Below are 25935 nucleotides of genomic sequence, written 5' to 3' on the forward strand. Positions count from 1 at the left end.
CAAAAATAGTCAGCTAACTTTTCTGTCTGAACAAAGAGAAAGGACTCCTAAAAATCCAGGGAAAGTGGAAATTCCAGCTTTAAACAGAGAACAAAAAAGCACATTCACGACACACATACGATACCCATAATTCAGCTCTCCCACGGTATGTCCGAGTTCAGCCAGGGTTGAAATCAAATCACAGTGGGAACTCGTGGTGAAGTCCTTGCAAACAGGCTTTTCTTCATGATGTTTTCACAGCAGTCGAAAATATCTTCTGTTATGTAGTCCTCAGATCCTCAGAAAGATCCTCGTGGGTTGTGCTCAATTGAGCAATTACTGTCCACTGATCACGAGAGACGTTTCCGATGGTTCGGCATGAATAGTTTGTCACATCACTACACAACACAAGGGGATGAACAGGATGGGAAGTTGGACAGTGGGCGTCGATTCCTTGGGGAGAGCAGGTAGTAGTTATCATACAGCAACAATGGCAGCGTCGAGAAACATTACGGATGGATTAGCCCCATTGTGGGGGATGTTTATTGTTGGTTGAAGTAAAAACCAAACCGGTTCGGGGTGTCAAATTGATGGCGTATCCGCTTGCTCCACTTTTAAAAGAGTCCAAAATGAGGGGTTGAGGATGTGTGCCGCCCATTTAGCCTAATTCTTTTTCCTTTTGTGTTAGAAAATTCTCAGCGCTGAAGCGAAATCCAGGAAAGGCTTTATCTGAGCCGCTGCAAATCATAATGGGCAGTGGTGCATTTTCTCACGGGCCCCTCAGGGAGTTGTGGATATGTCTCCCATCCAGGCCCCTGGCAGCGGTCTGGGATACGTGTATGCATTCTGTGAAAACAAGCGAGAATGCATTAGAATTACACAACAAATATAGCATTGTATCGGGCACTTTTCCAGCACAATTGGAATGCACTAAGCATGTTGTTTACACCCAGACTCAATGCATCCAAACAAATTAGCTTTCAAATGTGTTTAATTTGATAGCGTTCCCAAGATGATGTTTCTTGTGTAAACAATGCTCTGCTTTTAATCGAGATGAGCTGTCTTTGACTCCGGTTGAAGAATCAATTAACTGTCACAACTATATATTCGGTATCTTTCTTCCTGCAGCCAGGAACATTTTTAAAAAGCATGTCATTTTCCAATTAACTTCTAGACGTTCGCTAGATGAATGGTTCACTTAACGCGCATAAACATGTTTCGCACTCGCTCATCTTCATGTAGAGAGCAACCTGTGCTGTGAACAGCTCTTCATGTTTAAAACAGATGAAATTAAAACGATCCCTTCTGCAAAAGAATCTACGCATATAGCGCTTTTTTACATTAAATGCGAGTTACCGCGTACATGCAAATCATTCACATTCTCTGCGTCTTCTCAGAAACATGAATACAGTTTGTTCTCTGCTTAAAAGTGTCCTTTCATCCAGCTAACAAACTTTTTTGCGTAATTATGTGCCAAACATTTTTACAAAACAGTTTACATGCTGTTTTTATTTTGCAGTGTTAGTTGAATATATGATATTCTCTGTGAAGACACACAAAACAGTAGGGGTCTAATCTCTCAATCGCAGGGCTCCACGGAGAGTCGTAATTATTGAGCTTATGAATAAATCATATTTCATGTCTCGCAAAGTGGACAGAATAGGATTCAGTTTGTCGAAGCTGAACACGGAGAGGAAGGCGTACTTCTTGTAGCTAGGGCATGACTTTTAACTGCCTATTTAGTTAATATTATAACACTTGACATGGCTGTGGGCAGGAAACATACATGCATAATGAGCGGAATATGTTGACACGATCAAGCAAATTAGAAAAGGCAATATCTATTTACACTAAGTGCAAATAACTGACCTTGAGTTATTGAAAAAGCTGTTTTTCCTCCACCTACCATTGCTTAGGCGATGTAAGCGAAGTACAATAGCTTTCCACTTCAATTTACACCGTGTGAGTGGCATGTCTATTTGCACTTTGTCTGAAAAGGATGCTATATGTTGCTATTTACATTAGATGTAAACTGATGCAACATTCTGTTACACTTTGTGTAAATAGCCACTGGCATTAAAAAGGAAGATAGAGGTTTTGTTTTCACAAGTTTATTGGTGCTTCTCAACCCAGATTAAAGTGGCGAATGGGAATTATAATATATATAATGATGTAATAAAAACATTGGAATCAAACTTTTTTTTTTTTTTTTTTTTCTACAGCATAACTCTCTATTGAGTTGATGTCAAATTAACTTATTAAATTAAAAAGAACCAGATCAAAATAGACATTATTGTCACTGGTTGTACTGTATGTTTGTTGCATATGTTTTCAAAGGCAAAAGAAATATGTATTTGTATAATTCTTCTGTGCCCACAATCTGCCATTCTCATCACATTCTATTCATAAAGCAAGCTTGCAGTAATAGCAAATAGCAAAAAAAAAAAAAACAATGTTTTAATTAAACACTGTGTGGGTGTGGATTAAATATAGTTTAGTACCATATCTTTCTATTCTTTTATTATAAATGAACAATGAACAGTATGTACTGTTAAAAATCAACACTTAAATTACAAATGAAACCTTTATAAGAATCACTCAAGGTCAAGTTGACATTATGCAAACACAACACGCATACATAAGGGAACATCCTGTTCTTTCCTGAGTTTTCTTAGCATTTTAGTCTGACTATATGGCTAGGGTTAAGAATAAGGTTTGGCTTAGGGTTACTAGCATGTAATAATGCATATTTAATTGTTATTATAATAGAAAGTACATGTATAACAAGGACACAAAATAAAGTGTTACCAAAAAAAAAAAAAAAGAGAGACCCGCATTTATGAGAGGGATGACGGAAATATAATTCACTCCCAAAACTTTGCTGCTTGTAATACGACTGTTAGCAGAATAAATTCTTCCGTTAGCAGAATAAAAAAAAAAAAAATCAAATTCTGAATGTATTATATTTAGATTAGAAAGTGTGCAAATCCTTCCATTATAATCACTGAAAAGGTATCACTTACTTCGGTTCATCGCAGTCTCACGAAGTTCCTTTATGATCAATGAACCTCTTATTTACACTGTTACAGTGCGAGGATTCACAAGCATGCACAACAAAATCCAGCGTTTATTCTGACTCATTTGAACGTAATTGTCAATCAGAGGTGTTCACGAATCAACAGGCATGTCTGTGATTGGCTACACTGCTCAATGTTTAAAAAACACGTTGTAAATTGAAACGTTTGATGTTCTTCAGAGCTCAAACACAATTTCGCACTGGAGCGTTTACCAAATCTGTCTCGCCAATATCCCATTATTACATCAGGGTATGTATCCTATTATTACTACTTAGGGTGCTTTTCACTGCATGAGACAATGGACGTGTGGCGTGAGTGTGAGAAAAGTGTCAATTGCACAAGTCTCATGCTGAATGTGTGAAAGTTGGCAGCCCTGCTCTTGTTCTAGTTGGCTATCATTCTATCTAGCTATCTACTCATTGTTCTAGCTAGCTGTTGTTCTAGCTCTTGTTCTAGTTGGCTATCATTCTATCTAGCTATCTACTCATTGTTCTAGCTAGCTGTCGTTCTAGCTCTTGTTCTAGTTGGCTATCATTCTATCTAGCTATCTACTCATTGTTCTAGCTAGCTGTTGTTCTAGCTCTTGTTCTAGTTGGCTATCATTCTATCTAGCTATCTACTCATTGTTCTAGCTAGCTGTCGTTCTAGCTCTTGTTCTAGTTGGCTATCATTCTATCTAGCTATCTACTCATTGTTCTAGCTAGCTGTCGTTCTAGCTCTTGTTCTAGTTGGCTATCATTCTATCTAGCTATCTACTCATTGTTCTAGCTAGCTGTCGTTCTAGCTCTTGTTCTAGTTGGCTATCATTCTATCTAGCTATCTACTCATTGTTCTAGCTAGCTGTCGTTCTAGCTCTTGTTCTAGTTGGCTATCATTCTATCTAGCTATCTACTCATTGTTCTAGCTAGCTGTCGTTCTAGCTCTTGTTCTAGTTGGCTATCATTCTATCTAGCTATCTACTCATTGTTCTAGCTAGCTGTCGTTCTAGCTCTTGTTCTAGTTAGCTATCATTCTATCTAGCTATCTACTCATTGTTCTAGCTAGCTGTCGTTCTAGCTCTTGTTCTAGTTGGCTGTCATTCTAGCTAGCTTTTTATCTAGACATCATTCTAGCTATCTGTCGTTCTATTTATTTAACTTGTTTTAATGATCATACTACCTATAGTTCTATGTATCATTCTAGCTAGCTGTCTATATAGTTTACGTTTTTTTTTTTACTTTTTTATAAAGATAGACGTGATGGGGAGGATAATAGGGGAACTAAACGTTGTGAGCCATATTCAAACTCTAGTTGCCCTTATAAGCACCACTGCAGCGCGTGTTTATTGCTAAACCTCAGTTGTTTTCTTTTGATCTTGAGTTTTAAGATTTCTGGATTGTTATTAATCACTCAGACCTCAGATAACCGCTAACCTGAGGACTCATTTCACCGCGGTGGGAGATGCTTCTCTAATGGCTTTTTAATTTGCACCTCATCAGTCCTGCAATAGAGTTTTCCAGACGGAGAATGGATAGCGCTCACCTTATCATTGATTAGTCTTCCTCAGAGACTCTAAATGAGCCTGTCCATCAGAGGTGCTCATTTCTGTACAAAACAACACTTATTACCATAATGTCATGTCTGGATTATTATAAATCCGCCTCTGTGCTGCCTAACTGCCCTTTAAGCACATGTATGCACTCATGCGAGTTAACATGTGCGTGTGTTTGTATGCAAACTTGGCCTTGATTTATCAGGCCTGAAATGCTGTGGGTTGTGAATAAAGGACAACAGCTCTAAGAGAAGCAAGCCAAACGTTGCGACACATAAACGTGAAAGCGTAGCCCATAAATCTTGATGGCCACTCCACCTCTCTGCCTGTACAATAGAATCATGAGTCATGCGGTGATGCAAATTAACTGATGGGCCACATAAATTGTTATGATGACAAATAAAAACGTCAACATCAACACTTCGCCAGGTTGGAACACATTTCATATAATGTGGCAGACGCCTGGAGTGAATCTAACAGTAGTGAGACGCAAAAATGAAAGGTTATTGCTTTCATAGCTCAGGAATCTTATGGAATATTTTGTCATGTATATAAGTATTAGTCATTTGATATGTAAACATGCCTCAGATGTTTCTGCTAAAATCCCTTAGGAAAAATAAAAATTCTCATAAGCGAGTCAACAGTTGAAATACAGTAACAGCACTGAATGTAGATAGCAGCTTAGATCTTTTGCTCTTGTGAGAAATATTTGAATTCATATTAAGATCTCTGACTTTTGATTGCAGACTTTTTCTAGGCAAATCTGAGCACAGTTTGATACATTCTTGAGATACAGGAGAGCGATTTTGTATTCTTTGTTTTTGTTTGTGACAGTAATAGTGTCCAAATTTAGTTGTCATTTCTGCCACAGTGTTTTAGAGAAGCACTTTATACTTACATTAGTCTTGCAACTTAATCATAGAGGGAATAAATCAAGTAAAATCTAAACAGGAGACATCAACAAATGTCTCCATGTGCCCTCTATTTTAATCTCTGAGATGTGTGTTTTTGTTGAGCATCATATTTGATTACATCAGGCTTATGATATACTGTAGGAGAATATGGAGCTCATACATGAGGATGAGCAAAAATATGCAATTTGGTGCAGCTACTGATTTATATGACCACTTTATAACAGCGTAGCAGACTACTTACATTAAAAATGCATATACTGCATATATCAGTTGTCACTCTGTATCTCCCAATAGACTTTGAGTTTAAAGGAATATTTCACCCAATAATTGTAATTTGCAATTCACCCAATAATTGTAATTCCCATGCAAATTAAATCAGTCCTCATGCATTTCTTTGCTACACAACAGCAGTTCTTAATGATCAAATTGGACTTCAAAAAATGGGTAAATATGGCTCTTTCATGCTAATGCTCTTCATTTACTTTCATCCAAGCCTTATGAAGTCATATGAGCTTGTGCAAAGAAAACACTTATAATCTGCCCTCTAAATCTTTCTAGCTTGTGTGATCACAGCACTGTGTTGTTTCAGAAGACTCAGAATATAGTGCACGAGTCATGTGGACTACTTCTAGGGTGCTTTGAAGGTATATAAAGTCTGATAGATGTAGAACGCATAAAGAGATGTGTAATGATTGAAATTCTTTGACTTTCTTTTGGGAAAGGATGGCAGAGGAATTCCAATAACAGAATGTGGCAAGAAAAACATGCTTGTGCAATCAGACCTCATTTGTACTTAGTTTATTTTTACATTATTCAAATTTGAATCAGATCCCAGAGGAGATCGCTTATATGTGCACACGGCATTTACACGCCCACCCACAGCATTCACTCGTACTCCCATCAGGTAACATGGAAATGGGGAAAACTGTGCAGTGAAATGAGCATGTAGGTCACGCAACAATTTCCTTTTTGACAGCTGCGACGGCAATATGCAAATGCACACCCAGAGGGGTCATAGGGGTTTGGATCTGTATAATTGTCTCTTATTACTAGCAGGAGAGCGACTTTTATATGTCAAATGTTGGTGATTGCAGAAAAAAAATAGACAAGCATCTGCAGGGAGGGACTGTGATATCTTCAGGCTACTGTGACATTCTCAGAGGGGAAATTTCAAGAAAAATTTTACTGGGCTTTTAAGTGCCCCTTTGTACATTATGAAAGAGGGCAAAATGTGGAACAGCTTGTTAGCTGTGAATAACCGAAATCAAGTTAAATACTTGAGTTCGACCTTTTTAAGATCTATATTCAAAGCTCTCTGCAGGAAAGACTCTTTTGCTTGCTGATTAGGCTCTGATTCTGTTTCTTCAGTGCTGCTTGGATTTGAAAGCTGGCTATGTGTGGAAGGGAATACTAGCGTGAGGCATACTGTGCAGTATTCAGTGTATACTGCAAACTAATAGCGAGTAAGAGTTTAATATAGTATGTGACATTGCATGTTTCAAGCAGGAGCATTCCCCTCCCCCCCCCATACCTTAGTCAGTTGTAATATTTTGGCCTAGTTTGCCACTTTTAAAGGGATAAATGAAAATTGTCAACATTTACTCCAAATTGTATTTTTCTAAACCTGCAGTGTTGGGAAGGTTACTTGGGATAGGTTACAGTATAACATATTATAGGATAGGTTACAGATAACATATTACCTAATTTAAAATGTAATAAGTAGGGTCAATAACTATATTAAAGTAATTTGATTACTTCTCTAAATTTCTAATGAATGCTTTCGAATGTTAAAGCAGGTAGTTTTAACCTTACAGTAGGACTCAACATTGATTACGGCCTTTTTTTTTTAATAATCCTTCATCACTTGAATTAGGATGATAATAGTAAAAAAAATGTAAGCACAGCAAATATCAGACTTTATCACCTCTTTTTTTTTTTTTTTTTAAATTTCAGATAATTCTGAAGTTAAATGCAGATTTAAAACCATAAACATAATTACTTTAATAGTTATGATACTGTTTTTGAAATCAAATATATGCATAGCTATGATAGGAAACACTGGCATCTAACAATGCTTTGGAAAAAACTGTTAATCTAAAAAAAAAAAAAAAAAATAGCATATACACAAACCCAAATAGTACTTCCTATCGTCCAATTCCTATTTAGTAATGTGTCCTATTCCGTGTCCTAAACTCCTGAAACATTGGTGTCTCATTTTTTAAATGCAATTTGGGAAAGAAATGAATCAAATCTGTATGTGCGTGAAAATATTCAGTAAATATATACCCAAACTGTTGCTGGTCCCTATTAATATTTTATATTTGATTGTAATGTTTCAAGTCACCTTTAAAGTGATAAGTCAATTTTAATGAGTATCTACAACTTATTTTGGTGTATATAATAAACACTGTATGACCTTTTCCGTTCACTCAACAAACTGATACACAAGGTAGAGAAACTAAAACTAAAGTTCTACATCACCATTATGTAATCTCAGTGCTTAACTTCAAATTCCCAAATAAAGTACTGTATTGTTATTGAGTTGATAAAACTTCCTGTATTACTTGATGGAAGCACAGGCTAAATTTAAGTTGATACCTTGAGTTTTTGAGTTTTCTCAATGTCTGATGTATTACATTAACAGTATTCAACATAGTGTGCTCTTGGATATGCACGTTTTGGTAGGTTTTGTTGTAGGCCAACTGGGTGATGTGTTTTATAGTAATTCAGCTAAAATTTGGTCATAAAATCCTTATTTCGTCTGTTGACACAAAAGCACTTTGTCCTAGCTTGGCTTTTTTGTGCAATTAAAGTTAGTATGGACACTTAAGGCCGGCTGAACTAAAAAAATGACAGTAAAAACACCATGGAAGCCCGAAGCTGTTATATGACTTCAGATATTGCCAATTTTAATGGTGGAGTTATATGGTGTTTTTTCTTTTAGCCTTTTTCTGATTAGCATCCATCCCTTTTTCCATATCTTTTATTGAAAGGAAAAGACCATATCAGACATTCAGAAACAAGTTTTCCATTTGTGTTCAACAGAAGAAAGAAAACTAAAGGAGAAGAACTGCAAACACGAGAATTACCTTTTGGTTTAATTAGTCACTGGGTCGAGGGTTCAGGCAAATTCTTCCTTTCTTTGATGAAGTCTCGTCACGTTGTGATATAAATAGCATTGACATCCTGCCGCACAGTTTGTTTTTAATCTGCACCTTTAATCCAAGATGGATTCTGCTCTGTGCTTCTCACTTTAATTTCCTCTCTCCTTAAAGAGTGTTGAGAGAGAGAGGAGACCGCAAGGGCAGTAATGAAGCGATTGTGCCAATGGATTTCTCTAATAAGGGCGGACTTCCTCTGACCCCCTGAGCTCAACCGTCCCTTCAGCTCTACACCTCTTCTGTCACACTGTGAGTGTGTGTGTGTGCATATGGGCATATGCCGCAGCTCGAGAGGGCAGCCGCTTTCAGCAGGTAGGGCACTAAGTGTCTATCTTTAACTGATGGAGGAAAATGGAAGAAAAACTAAATGAGTTGCTTTATGTCAGTAGGACAGGAGAAGCGAGAGCAACAGTGGGTAAATACATCAGGTGCACCAAAATGAAAAAAAAAAGTTTTCCTACGTTTTGTTTTCCAGTACAAATATCTATTCTTGAATAAAGATGCATTGAGAAACAAAATGACTTTAGATGTTAATAAATCATAGAATTAAGTGATTTCATGCTTACAGCGAGATAATAGATAGCGATATATATTGTTAAGATAATAATAATAATATTAAAAATAACTGAATTGAAAGGGGAATTTTTTTTATTTTTTATAAATTCGCTTAATTTGACATTTTTCAGAAAACAAGACTTAATACATTTTTATTTTTGGGTTAACTATGACATTAAATCATAATTTATGTTCCTGCTGTTGTTCTAATGCCATATGCCCTCCTTTTGTTTTTTATAAAATGTTAACACTCTGGTCCATATCTAATGGTAGTGGACGGTGATCAGCATCAAGCAGGGTAGCCAAGCCCAACTTTTGTTACCGCAGGTTGTTTTTAGTCCCCCATCCCCTGGAACACAATTATATTGGTGGGGAAAAACACAACTGGGCTAGTTTTGGGTAAGTTTTGAATTTCAACTGGAATTCTGGTCTGGAGATATTTAACATATTAGTGAAGAAAGTACATGGATACCTTTTGGGATTTCTAGGCATTCATGTTGTGCTTTTATTAATTTTGATTCTCACAGCTTGTGTGTTTTCCTGAGTAAGTTGGAGTGAACTGCGGCGCTAATAGAGTCTCATGAGCACACAGTCATTTACAGAGACCAACGATCAAAGATCAAGATCAAGATTTTCGTTTAATAATTCATACATTTTCAGTTTGTTTATCATTACATCCCATCATATACACTCAGAACACTTTAAATTTATGGCATGGGACCATTCTGTGATGTTTTTTTAAAAAGCTTGATGCTGATCGCTATCCACTAGGGCTGGATATTGACACAAATTTCACAATTTGATTTGGATTCACATGCTTGAGATTTGATTTCGATTTTACATGTGTATATAGCTTTTTTTGGGATATATAACAGGTATAGTGCATTGCAAATTTTCTCAAGGAAAAAAGTCTCTCAAATAATGCTGAGTAATGAGTCAGTTGGACATTTTACTATAATATTGATGGTTAAAATGAACAGATTTGTATACCAACACTTAAATTACACTCAAATGTTTCATAATAATTAAAGTTATAATACTAACTTTACAATGACATAATAAAATTTCTACTCCAATTCATTTTTCAATATAAACATTTAATGGGCTATCATAAAATAAAAAAACTTGAGGGATTTATTCAAACAAATTAAATATTGAAGAACAGTACACATCTTTTTTTTTTTTTAAATTAGCAAATTGCTTCTCTACAGTTAATTTTTCTAGGTGTCTAACGAGTTTATGGTCACTGTTTTTTTTTTTTTGTTTGAGGTAAATATGATGTTACGTACTGTTATAGTGACATCTTTCCACAATTTAAATACTGATTACATGAGACAGGATACGGATTTTGGTAAGTTGTACTCTCTCTTTTAACATACCTTCAGATGTTCATGCGTGTTTATTTCGTACTGTAACTGCCATTAAAGTGGAGGAGATGACTAGTTCACGTCCTTCTCTTGACCCGAGGCACTACAGCGATCTGTCACTCCACATTAAACAGCGCCAAAATGGTATTTATTGTTTGAAAATTGTAAGAAAATGGACAGAATTTGGACAGAATCAAAAGTAACAAAGCACAAATGATGAACAGATTTTCATTTTTGGTTGAACTGTCCTTTTTATTCATTTTGCTTTTCCAAGTAGGCTAAATTTTTTTATTTTGATTTTCTTTTGTTATGTTTAGATGTACTCGAAAACAAGACAGAAGTACAAGTATCAAAGTCTTTTTTTTTTCAGTGCAGTTCCTCTGAAAGAAAAAGTTGTCTGATTCAATGAACATACACTGATAAAGTTTTCCAGAGTTGCATTCCAAGTTGCATCACACATCTGAAAGATGCTCTGAGCTTGATTTGAGATAGTTGGTGTCAAATGAACTAGATAGCCTCAAAGCAGAACTACTCTTTTTTTCTGGGTTATGTCTGTGAAATGATCACTACTTTTAGAGAGATAAAAATTCCAATTGCAAAGTCTGCACAAATGTCTGTGTTTTCTTTATAAGCACTCACAGACTGGCACTGCTGTGCAATTACAGTGTTTAAATGATTGGTCTATTATTGTGTTGTGAGCTATTTCAGATAAAACACCCCTAATCGGCACGTATAAAAACTCTGGTTTGACGGTCACAAACAGTCTCTTCCCAAGTTTGTGGTTCCTGGACAGAATAACCTCTAATGTCAAACAGACAATTCTGCATGTGACTAGGTGAAATTTGATAGTAAAGACGTAAAAAGTGTCAATATATGACAGATGGAGGAGGGGTTGAAAAATGAAGAGCCTTTGATGACATCAGAGGCATGTTAGTTGATTTTGCTGACAACTGTTCATAAGTTTGAGGTCAGTAAGAAACACTAAGACAAAACATCAGCAAGGATGCTTTAAATTGATCAAAATTGACGGTAAGTACTTTGAAATTGTTACAAAAATTCATCAGTGAATCCTGAAAAAAAATCACAGTTTCTAAAAAATAAATAAAGCAGCACAATTAACTGTTCGCAAAGAGCTTGATTGACAGGTGACACACTAATGAGGGTGGGCTTTTGTGAAGGATCAATTGTTTTCAAAACTGATAATAAGAAATGTTTCTTGAGCAGAGCAGCAAATCAGCATATCAGAATAATTTCTGAAGGTAATGATGCTAATAAATTCAGCTTTGCATCACGGAAATAAATTACATATTCAAATATATTCAAATAGTTATTGTAAGTTGTAATACTCTTTCAAATTTTTACAGTTTAACGGTGTATTTGAAAAAATAAATAAATGCAGCCTTAAAAAAAAAAACTTACTTTTGAATCTCTCTCTCTCAATGACATATACTGAATAATATAGTTAATATTATATTTTATAACATTAAAGAAGTCAATCGAGTCAGGGTGGATTTCATGTTGACTTTAACATTCCTTTCGATCCAAGTAAATACAAGCATTGTGCATCTTATGCAAAGAGTGTGAGACTAGGAAGGACGTAAGCACAGCGTAGCATTATCTGTAATGTTTTATTATTCTCACACGATACGCAATACTCTGAGGCGATATGAATGACTTCTTCAGGATATGACAACGCAGGTTGACTTTCTTATGTGAAGACACTTAATATTCCTCAGAATGCCACACGTTTTATATTACAGTTATGAGCCACCAATCCTGACAGTAGATTTTACAGTAATTGCTTTTTAAATATGAAATATGATACAGAAACACTTTTTTAAATTTACATTAATCTATCTGATTTGATTATTCACAGCTCATGAAACAAATCCCTCTTCACCTTGCAGTGGAATGCATTTAGCACGTAATGCACATGTAATATTAGTATCTTCACTGTGATCTGTCAGTCTGCAGGCTCCTGACACAAAACACGCAATGCTTTCTCCCGCGGAAAATGCCGCAGGCTCTGAAAAATGTGCCAACTGCTGTCTATTAATATACCTCCCTTTTTATCTTATCTATTTAGTCTGTTGTTTTAAGATTGCTAATAAACGTGACGCCTGTGTAAACACCGTCCTTGGCTTACTCCTGGGAAGAGCCGCGTGTATTTTAATATGCAGTGCAAATTTAGAGTAATTATTGTTAGGCCTGTTTTGTTGCAGGAAGTGATGGAGTTATCAGTTAATTGATACTGCTGTTGCCTAAATCATCAGCCTGAGCCACAATCACAATCAAAATAGACCTGCTCACACAGATTCCTTTTGATCAATATTTTCCAATATTTTAAATGGAAAGTATACATATAGAGAGAGATTTGTTTAAAAAATAAAAAATAAATAAGAAAATGTTATATATATATATATATAGTGCCTCGTGAAAGTATTCATACCCCTTATTTTTTCACGTATTGTTTTGTTGCTGCCTTATGTTAAACTGCTTTAAATTACTTTTTTCACCACATCAATCTACACTCCATACACCATAATTGTAAAGCAAAAACTGGTTTTTAACATCTTTGCAAATTTATTAAAAATAAAAAACTAAAATGATTCCATTGCATAAGTATTCATACCCTTATCTGGGACAGTTGAAATTTAGCTCAGGAGCCTTCGTATTGCTTGTAGGTGTTACTACACTTCAAGTGAAGGTAACCTGTGGCAAATTCAATTGAATGGGAATGATTTGGAAAGGCCCACGCGTCTTAATAAAAGGTTGAACAGCTGCATATCAGAGCAAAAACCAAGCCCTGAGGTCAAAAGAACTGCCTGTAGAGCTCAGAGTCAAGCCACACATCTGGGGAAGAATTGAGAAAAAATTCAGCTTCATTGAAGGTTCACAGAATCATGTAGTCTCTGTTACCCTTAATGGAAGAAGTTTGAAACAACCAGGACCCTTCCTAGAGCCTCCTGGCCAAACTGAGCAACTGATGGAGAAGGGGTTTGGTTAGTGTGGTGACCAAGAAGCTGATGGTCACTTTAGTTGAGCTCGATGATCATATATGCAGATGGGAGAAACCTACAGAAGGACAAACATCACTGCAACACTCCACCGATCTGGGCTTTATGGCAGTGTGGCCAAACTCAATCCTCTCTTCAGTTAAGACACATGAAAACACACTTGGAAAAAGCACCTAAAGGACCCTCGGACTGAGAAATGAGATTCACTGGTCTGATAAACCTCAATTCTAAGCATCATGTTTTAAGGGAACCAGCTCTGCTCATCACCTGCAGAGGACCATCCCAAAAGTAAAGTGTACCGGTAGCAGCCTCATGTTATGGGGCTGTTTTTCAGTGGCAGGGACTGTGGAACGTCAGAGTAGAAGAAAAGCTCAATGCACCAAAATATTGAGATAGCCTTAATGAAAACCTAGTCCAGAGTATCCAGAACCTCAGACTGGGCCGAAGGTTCACCTTCCAACAGGACAATGACCCTAAGCACACAGCAAGAGTAGCTTATACACAACGCTGTAAATGTCTTTGAGTGGCCCAGCCACAGCCTGGACTTGAACCCAATCAAATATTTCTGGAGAAACCTGAAAATGTGCATCTGCCCCATTCAACCTGACAGAGCTTGAGAGGTGAAGTGAGGTGAAGAATGGCAGATAATTGCCAAATGCTGATGAGCAAAGCTTGTCGTATCATACCTAAAAAGACTTGAGGCTGTAAACGTGTTTCAGCTAAGTACTGAGTTAAGGGTATGAATACTTATGCAATGTACTTATTCCAGTTTTTTATTTTTAATAAATTTACGAAGTTGTGAAAAAAAAAAGTTTTTGCTTTGTCAGTATGGTGTATGGAGTGTAGATTGATGTGGAAAAAAAAGTAATTTAAAGCAGTTTAACATAAGGCAGCAACATAAAATGCTAAAAAAATGAAGGGGTATGAATACTTTCGCAAGGCACTGTATATATATATATATATATATATATATATATGTATATATTGCATGAAAAAAAATTATTGCTTTTTGTATCTGTGCTTTTAATAAAAATATATAATGAAAATGTATATTAGACATAATAAATGACTGAATTAAAGTGTTGGGAATAAAAAAAAAAAAAAATCTAAAACAACTTCACAATGCATTATGGTATTGAGAATGTTGCGTTTAATTTTCATAAATAAATTTCACAATCCAAATAGTTCTAAAATGTTTAAATTTCTTTATGTAAAATATGATTTCTTATTTTATGATTAATGATGAAATGTTCTTGACCAGCTTTGTGAGATTCATCGGTTCTAGAAACGTCATGTTCTGACAACTTGCTGCATATATATCTTGCTTGAAATCGAATTTGCTGTTTTCCATGAAAAAATGTCAATTTAGTCCAAAAAAAAGAGCTTCAAATTGCAACTCCATGTGCATTTTACTTCATGGTTCTGGAGGCAAAGTATCCTTATCAGCAGTAGAAGCAAACAAGCAAGCATCCACTTAGGAACCTTCAGCAAGGATGAAAAATGAGCAATTTCATGCTGAGATTAGAAGTGTGAAGCCAAGGTGGAAGTGCCACTGACAGACTAGAAAAACAATCTCGATTATTAGGGTCACCAGGAGATTGGAGAAGTTAGTCACAGTACTGAAGTACAGGTTAAAGCAAAGTTGATGTACTGTGCCTTTCAAATTCAAGATGCATATTCCACCAGGTTGCCCTAATGAATCAAAACATAAAACGGCGACAGCTGGTTTTGAATTGGGAACTGAGTGTCAACTGTACGGGAGATCGACTGAAAAATGAGCACATGAACAGCATGCAAAAATTATGTTTATGCAAATGCAAAAAATATTCTGCTTATGGTGTTAAAAATCAGTTTCATAACAACTACTGTACTAATCCTAAAATACTCAAGCCTCCCTAAAAAAACAGACATGTTTTAGACCAATTTTTTTTTGTATGGGTGGATGGAGAGATGAATCATGTAGTTTATTGGTCCCTGAGGGATAATATAAGCTCTAAATGCCTTCATCAGGATGCATATGAGCATATGCCTCACTGTATGTTTCTATAATTTGGGAGCTTTCGAAACTGGTGGGAAAATGATTGACATCTTTATGAAACTATCAGGCACAGTAAAATGTGACATTCTCTGAATGTCACACATCAGCACTTGGAGACAAGCCAGTAGCATCTCTTTCATCATTATGGTGACACAAGTTAAGGCAGTGGCTCTCAGCTGGTTTCACTGCATTGAACATCAAGAATAGGATAGGAATAGGATGATTTACTGTTTTGGTTAGTGTAAATGTCTTTTGAAATGCAATGGTTTTATGCTTTCAGCAGACATTTACCTTGTGTAGTTTTGTGTATGTGTATTCATATGTGTACCCATATAGGCATCTGTGTAATTTGGCTATAATGTAATATACAGATGAAATTGTGCCGAAATACAATAGTTTTATTGGATGGGAAGTTTTTTTTTTTTCTTCCTTTTAATAAGCCTGTTTATTGCTCTGCACTAACTATGCGTGATTATGTGGTTAGTTGCATTTTATTATAGCTGTGAATCCATTTTTTATTAATTAAATTAATTATGCCAATTAATCCATCAAATTAATCAGAATTGATTGCAAATCTGTTGAGAAGTCATTAAATTATAATTTGCATTTCAAAGCATTTAATAGACAAAAATTGGCTTTAGAAGTCCATGTATTGTTAAGTAAATGCAGACTGATGTTCAGTTATATGGAAATAAAGTATACAACTGACCTAAAGTTCAATTCATTTTACAACCTTCTTCACAGCTATTTATGGTACATTCATTTGCATTGACTTATTTTGTTTATGGATTTATTTATTGGTCGTCATACACATTTGGCTGTTGCATTGTATTTCACATTAACATTTGTTTTCACTCCGTTTTACAATGTTGTTAAGCATACTCACAAAAAAACATGAATGGATATTGCAGGCTTGAATTTCCATGATGGTTACGGAGTTTACATAAATCTTAGGGGGCATGATAAATTGCATCACATTTTAAAATATTTAATCACACTAAATGAACATGTTAAATTGATAAACCTAATTTGCATTTTCTCCCTGCTTTTTTTTGACCCTTTCAATATGGACCATCAGTTGAGGCCTGATGTAATGCATGCAGAAAAGTGTTTCAGCCAGAAAAATACAGTGAGGATTTGATAGATGCTTGCAACCACACATCTCATGTAGTGTGACCTACTATTGCCATGCTTTTCTTTTGGGGTGGGACAGAAAGTCATATTGGGTACAATTAAGGCGTGTATCTTCCCCATCAAAAATGCCATGCATTATCTGGTTAGGTTTGTAAAAGCTTTTATGATGGTACTTTTAATTATTTTGCATCACCCAAAATGATAAGAGAGACCAGAGTCAATTTGACACAAACACGAGAAAGAAAGACAAATAATATGCATAAATGAGTACCCCGCTCATTAAATGTCACAACTGAATACGTGATGACCAATTATAACGCAGAGCCAAAGATGTGATCAAATGAATGATGTAGCAGCCCCAAGCAGAAGTTAAAAGACTAGGCAATAATTGAAGGTGATGGAAAACATGAATATGTACATTGATTTCCAACAGCTGGTACTGGTAAAGGGCTTGTAGTCATACAGCATAAGGTGTCTAGAAAAAGAAAAAAACAATGCTTTGTAAAAATAAAGCTCCATAATTTATGTCCATAATTGCCGAACGCTGTTTCAGTTCCTTCTCGTTCCATGATAAACACAAAGCTTATAATAATGACTCACAATAATGTCATCGTGAGTGTTGTTTCATGTCAAGAAGGCTTCGTTTCTGTAAGGCAACTACAGATGACACTACTCTGCTTGGATTGTTAGCTATGAATTAGGTTTAATTGAGGGAGACCATCAAGAGAAAATTATAGAGCTGGTTGAAAAGCACTTAAGGGTTGTAAAATCAAATAAACTACTATGATAGGTCAAATGATGAACTTGTTTACAACTTTTACACATTACTTATCAGTGTAAACCAAGGTAGTAGAATTTAAATCTGTGTCCTATTGCACTCCCCAGTGTGACACGTCTCTGACAACTTCAATTTAAAGGAATAGTTCACTTAAAACCAGCGGTTCAAGTGGATTATTGTTATTTATTAATTTATTAATTTAGAGGCTGAGATGATGTGTAGTAGTTTTGCTTTTTGTAGGAGGTCATGTGATTTTACTTATTTTATTGACTTAATTGAGCTTGATTGATTGGCTTCTAGCAGGTTAGGAGACTTTCTCAAGAGCCGATAGACAGGTAGATGGTGGGTAGAAAAGTATATGACAGGGAGCTGCACCATTACCTGCCACACTAAGACACATGCCATTTTCACTGAGCAGCCACAATCCCTGAAAGTTGATGTGAACTGCTTACTACTTTCATACTTTTCATAATAGTGACTAACATCCAAAGGGTGTTGACTGTTTACAATCGTATATGAGGGGCACAAAATGGACAATTTTGTCATTATTTACTCTTTCTAAACTTTTATGCTGTTATATGTTCTGTTAGAACAGGAGAATCTCAAGTTTTTATTTTTCCCATTGACCATTCATAGTGTCCGTGTCTATCAAGCTCAAAACAATTACAAAACCATAAAGGTTCATACGACTTGTGCTACTCTCATGCTAAAGATTTGGAATATAGTCAAATTACATTTATCCTAGTTTCATGAGGGGAAGGGGTTGTCCTTTTTACAGCTTGATTGATGTGGTCACTGAACTATTGTTGTATGAAAAAGTCTTTGTGTAAAGATTCTTCACATTTCTCCTTTAGAGATCTACAGAAAACAATTAACCGCATGTTTGGAATGACTTGGCGAGTGACTGAGATAATTTTTGCTTTTAAGTGAACCATTCCTCTACTCATGCAATTAAACGTGAGCATTTCAAAGATGTGATTCAAAGGAGCGACAGGGAGAAGGAGAGAAGGTTTATGGGCAGTCATACTCTTAAAAAAGTTTACCTCTGACTCCCCGGTGCAGAGAATGCGTTTTTTTAGCGGTAGATCATACCTCGCACTCTCTGGAGCCCGAGATGGTGCAGGTGCACGCCCCGTTAACCAAAGAGTCCATGGTCTCGGCATTGGCATGGTTGTAGCTTAGATAATACTCTTGCAGTTGAGAGTTGATGTTGTGCTCAGGCTCTCGAGTCTTTTTCCTGCGCTTGCGTCGAATGGAGTGCTGCTGGAGTTGCCTCATGCTGTTAGGGTATCGTCGCCACGACACATAAATCACTAATAGGATTAAAGACACTGAGAGAAATAGGGCAACGCTGCCAGCGATGATCTTGTGGAAGGTCATATGCTCAAACTCAGGTTCAGGGGTGAAGGGTAGGCTGCTAGGTGCTACTGATAGGGGTGGCAGGAATTCGTTGTTGGACTGAACAGGGAATAAAACCTTTGGGGTGACTCTTTGTACGTGGGTAACTTGAGAAAGCTGTCTTGTTGTGGTGTGTGGGGTTGTAGTGGTGGTTGTGGGCGGCTTTGATACATAAAGAGTTGTCGTAATAGTAGTCAAAAAAAGAGTTAATTCTATGGTCGGTTCCACAGTGAATATATCCTCACACACCGAGTTGTTCCTCACTGCGTCCATGACTCTTTCTCCCTGAAGGGATTTGGGAGTGCTGCAAATAATGCTGGCATCTCTAGTTCCCCTGAAGTTTCTCAGCCAAGACACCAGAGGGCAGATACTAGAGCTACAGTCCCATATGTTTCCTGCAAGGTTGATAGTGCTAATGGAGATCCATGATGAAACAACTTCCTGGGACACGTTGCTGATCTTGTTAGACTCCAGATTGAGCGTATGCAAGTTGGGCAGACACCTAAATATAGCAGGATCCAAAACTTGAATCTCATTGCCTGATAGATCCAATTTCTGTAAAGTGTGCCAAGTCCAAGGCGAACCTTGGACAACCGTCCGTATGCGATTCCATTGCAGATAAAGAGCCTGCAGATTCAAGAGGCGTGGAAATAGGAAAAAGTTAATCCTGGAAAATTGATTGTGTTCAAGGTGAAGTTCGGTCAGCCTGAGCAGTCCCAGAAAGGTTGTACGAGTTATAGTCCGTAGGCGATTGTAACCCAAATCTAGAAACTCCAGGCTTCGACATTCCATAAAAGTACGGACAGGGATGGTTTTGATGCTGTTTGATCTCAGGTGAAGATTTTGAAGCTTGCGTAGTCCGTGAAAATGCCCCGGCATTAAGTCCTGCAGCTGGTTGTAGGACAGGTCAAGGTTCCGCAAGTTTGGGACAGTCTCAAAGGTGCCGTTTTGCAACTGCACAATCTTGTTAGAGCTTAGGATTAGTTCCTTTAGCCTGCGAAGTCCTTGGAAAGCCAGTCTATCCACTACGCTGATGGAATTGTGGTCCAGGTATAGCCAGACCAGCTGGTTGAGATGAGCAAACTGGTAAGGTAGCAGCAACAAGAGGGTGTTGTACCGCAGAGAAAGACCCTGGCACCCTAGAGAGATGTTCTCCGGGACGTCTTGAAAGGCGCCAGACTCGCAGTAAACAATCTTGCCTTCGCAGCGGCAACTCACAGGGCACATCCGCTCCCCCTTGCTGAGCAGCAGGAGAACAGAAGCATGGAGAAGAAAACATGACAGGCGCCCTTCCCGGAGTAAGGGCCCTGTGGAGAGACACAGACAGAACACAGACAGACAACATTTGAGGTCAGTTTTAGTATTCACCCTAGAGAGCACAGGTTTGCAAGTGACAGAGTGGGTGTGCACATCCATTATGCACAGCCTCATCTTTATCATCAAGGAAAACGATTCATGACTGTGATGAGTGGGGAACATTCTGTAGAATGTGTCGAGTGTTTTCAAGCTATTAAGACGTAATGCATGAAAAAAAAAAAAAAAAAAAACTGCACTGGGGACCCTCTAATTGAATATGAGGATTCGAGTGGAATTATCCATCATTTAGCGCTACACCTTTTAATGTACCTTGGTTTTAGCCAAAATGGAAGTGAGTGGGAAGCGAAGAGGGTGATTTAAATGAATGGAAATCAATGAGATCCACTTATCAGAGTAGAGCTAATCAGCATATGTCTAACATATACACGGAACAGTCTGTTGTTTCTCATACACCCCCCTCAAAATATTTAACTAATGTTGCAGATTAAAAATAGCATTCACAATCTATGAAGCTCAAAGCAGCCAAACACTGAATGCATCTTAGTCTTCACGCTAAATTAAGTATGAGAGAAAGGCAATATCAGGGTCATCCGTCTCAAAGTTTGCTTGTATCATTAGCAAGTAACACATGACAAATAAGTTTCCCACTGTTCTGCTGCTTTGCGTTGATGCTTTAACAAGAAGAGATGTGCAACAGCAATGAGGCATACCAAACGGTTTACACAGTCATCAATTTTATATAATAGTGTCCTATTGGGGCAGTAAATATGCTTCATCCTGTGGCTAAAGGCCAGTCACCCATCTCCTTCTGACTAGTTATTGGAACAGAGATGGCATTGAGACCACATCGCTTCCCTTAGCAGCAGAGATCATTAGCGACATGGTCTTTATGGATAAAGACCCATAAGAATGTGGTAATTCTTGCAACATGAGACTTCACAACCAAGCAAGCTGGCTGTATTCCCTACTGACTTTTATATAGAAAGAAGACAACATTTTATAAGTAATTATATGACCCATTAATACCACACATGCATTTAATTGGGGACAACAAATTCGATGAGAGCAGTGCTCCCACTGAGATATGGATGGGTTTTCCTCGAGGGTGTTTCATGAGCAGTGGGCTATTCAATGAATTTGCTACATTTTCTATTGCTTGTTAAACTGGTACAAGAGGAAAAAACTTCAACCAAAAAAAAAGGCAGCATGTGAACCTTAGCAATCAATCTCCACGTCTGGCTGTTAAAGAAATCAATGAGCAAATTAAACCTTTGAGAGTCATTAGAAGCTAAAGATTTGCAGAACTGATTCGCTTAATGTTTTCCTCTCACTTAACTGTTTAAAATCAAGAGCAGATAAGTATGGTTTTAAAAGCATAGCTGCCCAATGTGTTCGCAATGGAGGGAGAGTTTTTTTTTTTTTTTAAGCTTTGCTGCATTTTCCTGACCTGCCACATGCTGGAATTATGTTGATTTTCTTGAATTAGGTTGCTTCAACTCAACATGAAATCAAAATTGATCTGTTTACTTTATCAATACACAATCCTAGTCTTAATTAGTGTTTGTAATGTTTCATCATAATGGAATAAGTTTTGCCTCTGGTTTATACACTGCCGTTTAAAAGTTTGGGATTAATACGATTTTTTATGTTTTTGAAAGAAGTCTCTTATGCTAAACATAGCTTAATTTATTTGATTAAAAATACTGAAAAACAGTAATATTGTGAAATATTATTGGAATTTTAAGAAAATGTTTTTCTATTTCAATATACTTTAAAATATTATTTATTTTTTGATGAAATGCTGAATTTTCATCAGCCATCAGTGTCCAATGATCATTTTCTTTTAGGGATTCTTTGATGAAAAGAAAGCTATAAAGAACAACATTTATTCAAAACAGAAATATTTTCTAACAATCTAAATATTTATCAATATCCTAGCTGAATAAAATTATTAATTTCTTTCAAAAATAAAATAAATAAATAAATAAAAATACCAAACCCCAAACTTTTGAACGATAGTGTGTATTGTTACAAAAGATTTCTATTATAAATACATTTTTTAATTTGAACTTTTAATTAATCAGAAAATCCTGAAAAAAAGTATCATAGGTTCCAAAAAGAAATTAAGGAGCACAACTGTTTCCAACATTGATAATAAATCAGCATATTAAAAATAGCTACTAAATTTAGCCAATAATTACAAAGAGAACAAACAGCACATTGAATTAACAAATGTACAATTTGACAAATAGTATTATCTATCTATCTATCTATCTATCTATCTATCTATCTATCTATCTATCTATCTATCTATCTATCTATCTATCTGTCTATCTGTCTGTCTGTCTGTCTGTCTGTCTGTCTGTCTGTCTGAAATGTATCACATTATTAGTAAAATGGGTTGCAAACATTGCTTCATCTTTTGCTGCTGCCTGTCTTTTACCTCAGTGTCTCACTAATAGAGGCCAAAGTAGTGATCTGATGCATGCACAAGATGACATGAATAATTTACTGTGGAACTGTGAACCTTTCACCTGTGTCACTACCACTTTTTAAAAGACCATTTTTGAGGAGCCCAAAGAAAACTAATTGACATTTGAGACACTCGTGTCCATGTTTCTGTGGTTCAGAAGGCAATTAACAGGCCCTTCGACATCAGGACGAGGAGAGAGGCTGAGAGAACGAGGGCTGCCATCTCCTTTGGCAAAAAGACAAGTTGATATTTCAAATGAATGCTGCAGTGTTCCATTACCCTGACATGGAGAGTAATACCCGGCCCGGACTCAGCAGGAGATGATTAAGAAACAAGATGAATGCGATGAGGGTTTGAGAAATAATGTAGCTGGGTAACAAACCAAATAAAGCAAAATGTGGCAGACAGGCCACATTTATCCAGTTCTTCAGGTACACAAGAGTATTTACATCTTTGGTGCTAGCAGAGAGGGCTGTCTTTATCCAAAGAAGAAAACTAACCAACACAGCTAGAAATGCACCAGATGGAGAGAGGTCAAGAGTTACTCAAGAGTAAGCATTTGTGTTCACATTAGAGCTGTCAATTGAATTTAGTACAATTAATTACATAAAAGTAACATTTGGGAGATTTTCTTAACTAATATTGATAAATGCATTCAATTTGAAAATGATTAATTAAACGGCATATCATGCAATTAATTCACGTCGATTGACAGCCCTAGTTTAAACTTTGAAGGATGTTGCTTGATGTCATGCTTTGTGGTAGATTGACTTTCACTCAAGCATCAACTCCCAGTCCACAGAATGACTTCCCAACACTTTCCAATGAGGTCTATTAAAGTCTCCTTTTTTCAGGCTGTCTGTCCACAGGGACTTCCCTTCCCAATGGACTCTCCTCGCAAGGAGTTTGCTGTGCTTTTGTAATGCCTTTTTCTCTGTGTCCTCAGAGTTTAACGTTTAAGGGCATATCTAATCCTAATTTGAGTCTATTGTGTGTCATTCGATCATAAGGAAAACCGTTCTGATTGAAATATAAGCCTTGTCAAGAGCTATAGGGGAGGGCAAACTAAACCTTGCCTGAGGAAAAGGTGAAAACATATTGTGGTTCTGAGAATTTCATTATTTTTGTCAGTGGTGAAGCTGAAAATTAACAAGCATTCAACCCCATCTGTTCTCTGTTCAGTTACTATAGCTCAACTGTTGTACTCAATGCCAAGGTCATGGGTTCAAATTCCAGAGAGTATACATGCTTATTGAAAATATATCTTGATTGCACTGAGTGTTGCTCTTTTTCAGAAACCTGTTTTGTTTCCGTGTGATTCATTTAGTGACACAGCATATCCAATGCCACAGAAGGGTGACTTGATTTGATGATTTTAGGGTTTAAAGTGGCCATTTCATAGTAAAATAGTCATAATGCAGTGGGTTTGAAGGACTACTCCCCTCCTGAAACACTCACTTTTGAGGAGGCTTTGAGGACTGGGACGTGGAGGCGTGGAGGTCAAGTTCACTCCAGAGCATCTCTACTTATATCAGTTGAAAAGCTGCTTTTTCAAATCCTTGTCATTGTTCATTTTATAATTACACAGGCTGCATTACGTACACTTTCGGACAAAAAGGTACAAAAGCTGTGACTGGGGCAGTACTTTTTCAAAAGGTAAAAATATGTACCATTTAGGTACTAATATGTACCTTCAAAGTACATATTATGCACTCTTTAGCTGCCCCAGTTATAGCTTTCGTACCTTTTTTGTCAGTAACTTTAAACTATTCTATAATGACTATTTGACTTTTGGTTAGCATTTAAGTCTGAGTGACATACTACAAAAGGAAAATTGTTCCAAAGACAGAATGAGATCTTGTGTTTTAATGAAAAAATATGATTGGTATGTATTTATTTATTCTTAATTAACTTTATTTCAGATAATAATAATAACAACGATAATAAAATAGAAACAACTTTTAAGTGTTTACCAAGTGAGTAAACTGTATTGTGGCTACTTCTGCAGTCAGGGCAAAGTAACCAGTCATAGCTAACTCTATTAACGCTACTTTGATGTGCATGACTGGAATATCAAAATATTCTTAATGCGGTTGGATTTGTGCCATATGGGCAAAGCCCTTCTTTGCCCTGGAGTCCTTAAGATAATGCATTTTGATAATAAATTAAATTAATCTTGATAGAGCATACAGTTATCAGCTGGTGTTTTCTCATAGTTACTCTGGCATACATTAAGTGTTCACTCACATTAACATATCTGTAGTTTGAAAATGAATTATTCATGTCAACATACTTCATTTAACACTGTTTAACTCTGAGACTCAAAATGGAGTACTTGTTAAAGATTTTATCAGGATGATCTGCAGCTCTGTGCCAAGTATGGGAATTCTCTGGTTTTCATGTGCAGTTTCTGTAGGAGGACCTCACGTGCTCCTTTTATAGGAGCTCTTCCAACATTTGGTTCAACATAATAGCAGGTTTAGCTCAAACTGATCAAACCTTGGCCATACAATTTGGTTTGAAGCAAGTTTTTGTTTAAAATCGACTATATAGGCCTATCTGAATTATAATGATTAAAGATATTACATAAAGCTCACTTGGAATCATTTGTGGAACTAATATAAAATTTAGAAGCTAAATGTGACATCAATGTTTCTGGGGAACATGCTTTATACAGTACAGTAGTTAGTGATCTATATGACTGCAGGACAGACGTCTATTTGTACCTAATTCAGAAGCAGCACAAAGAGTCAGCAGTGTCCACAGGTGGAGACTCTCTAATGCACAGACTTAATTGATAATAACATGGCCACTGATTCAAATAATGATTGAGGTGCTAGTGGATTTCAGTAGGAAGCACAAGGAAATGTAACATTATGAAGCCCAGCAACTGCTGAGTGCAGCCTAGTATGCAAAGACACAAAAGGCAAGGTCTATCATTTTCCACTGGACTGCCAGCAAGAGACCAATTAAAGCCTCTTTCCATATAATTCAGATTTATCATAAAGCGCTTCTAAGTATTTAATAGGGTTGTTGACAGGAAATACTTTTGGGAAGTTGATGTCTTGAGGCGTGCCATTAAAATATCTAAAGGAAGACTGTGGTCATTATTTTAATTATTATTATACATGCAGATGTGAGACTCTGAATATGTATCAGTATTTTTGCCAACAATATATAAGGAAAAAGTCACATT

The 25935-nt window shown here is 36.6% G+C and overlaps 1 protein-coding gene across 1 annotated transcript; it reads right to left on the reverse strand.

Moving 5' to 3' along the window:
* Nucleotides 1–759: 759 nt before the first annotated feature.
* On the reverse strand, nt 760–24259 carry LOC306849132 (leucine-rich repeat transmembrane neuronal protein 4-like; the record flags this gene model as incomplete). The annotated part of the gene is made up of 4 exons (XM_079383975.1): nt 760–825; nt 18644–20256; nt 23240–23247; nt 24198–24259. 4 exons carry the CDS (start codon nt 24257–24259, stop codon nt 760–762), a joined length of 1749 nt encoding a protein of 582 aa, XP_079240101.1.
* Nucleotides 24260–25935: the final 1676 nt, after the last annotated feature.

This window comes from Barbus barbus, assembly GCF_936440315.1.
Source record: "Barbus barbus genome assembly, chromosome: 29".
NCBI classification, from domain to species: Eukaryota; Metazoa; Chordata; class Actinopteri; order Cypriniformes; family Cyprinidae; genus Barbus; species Barbus barbus.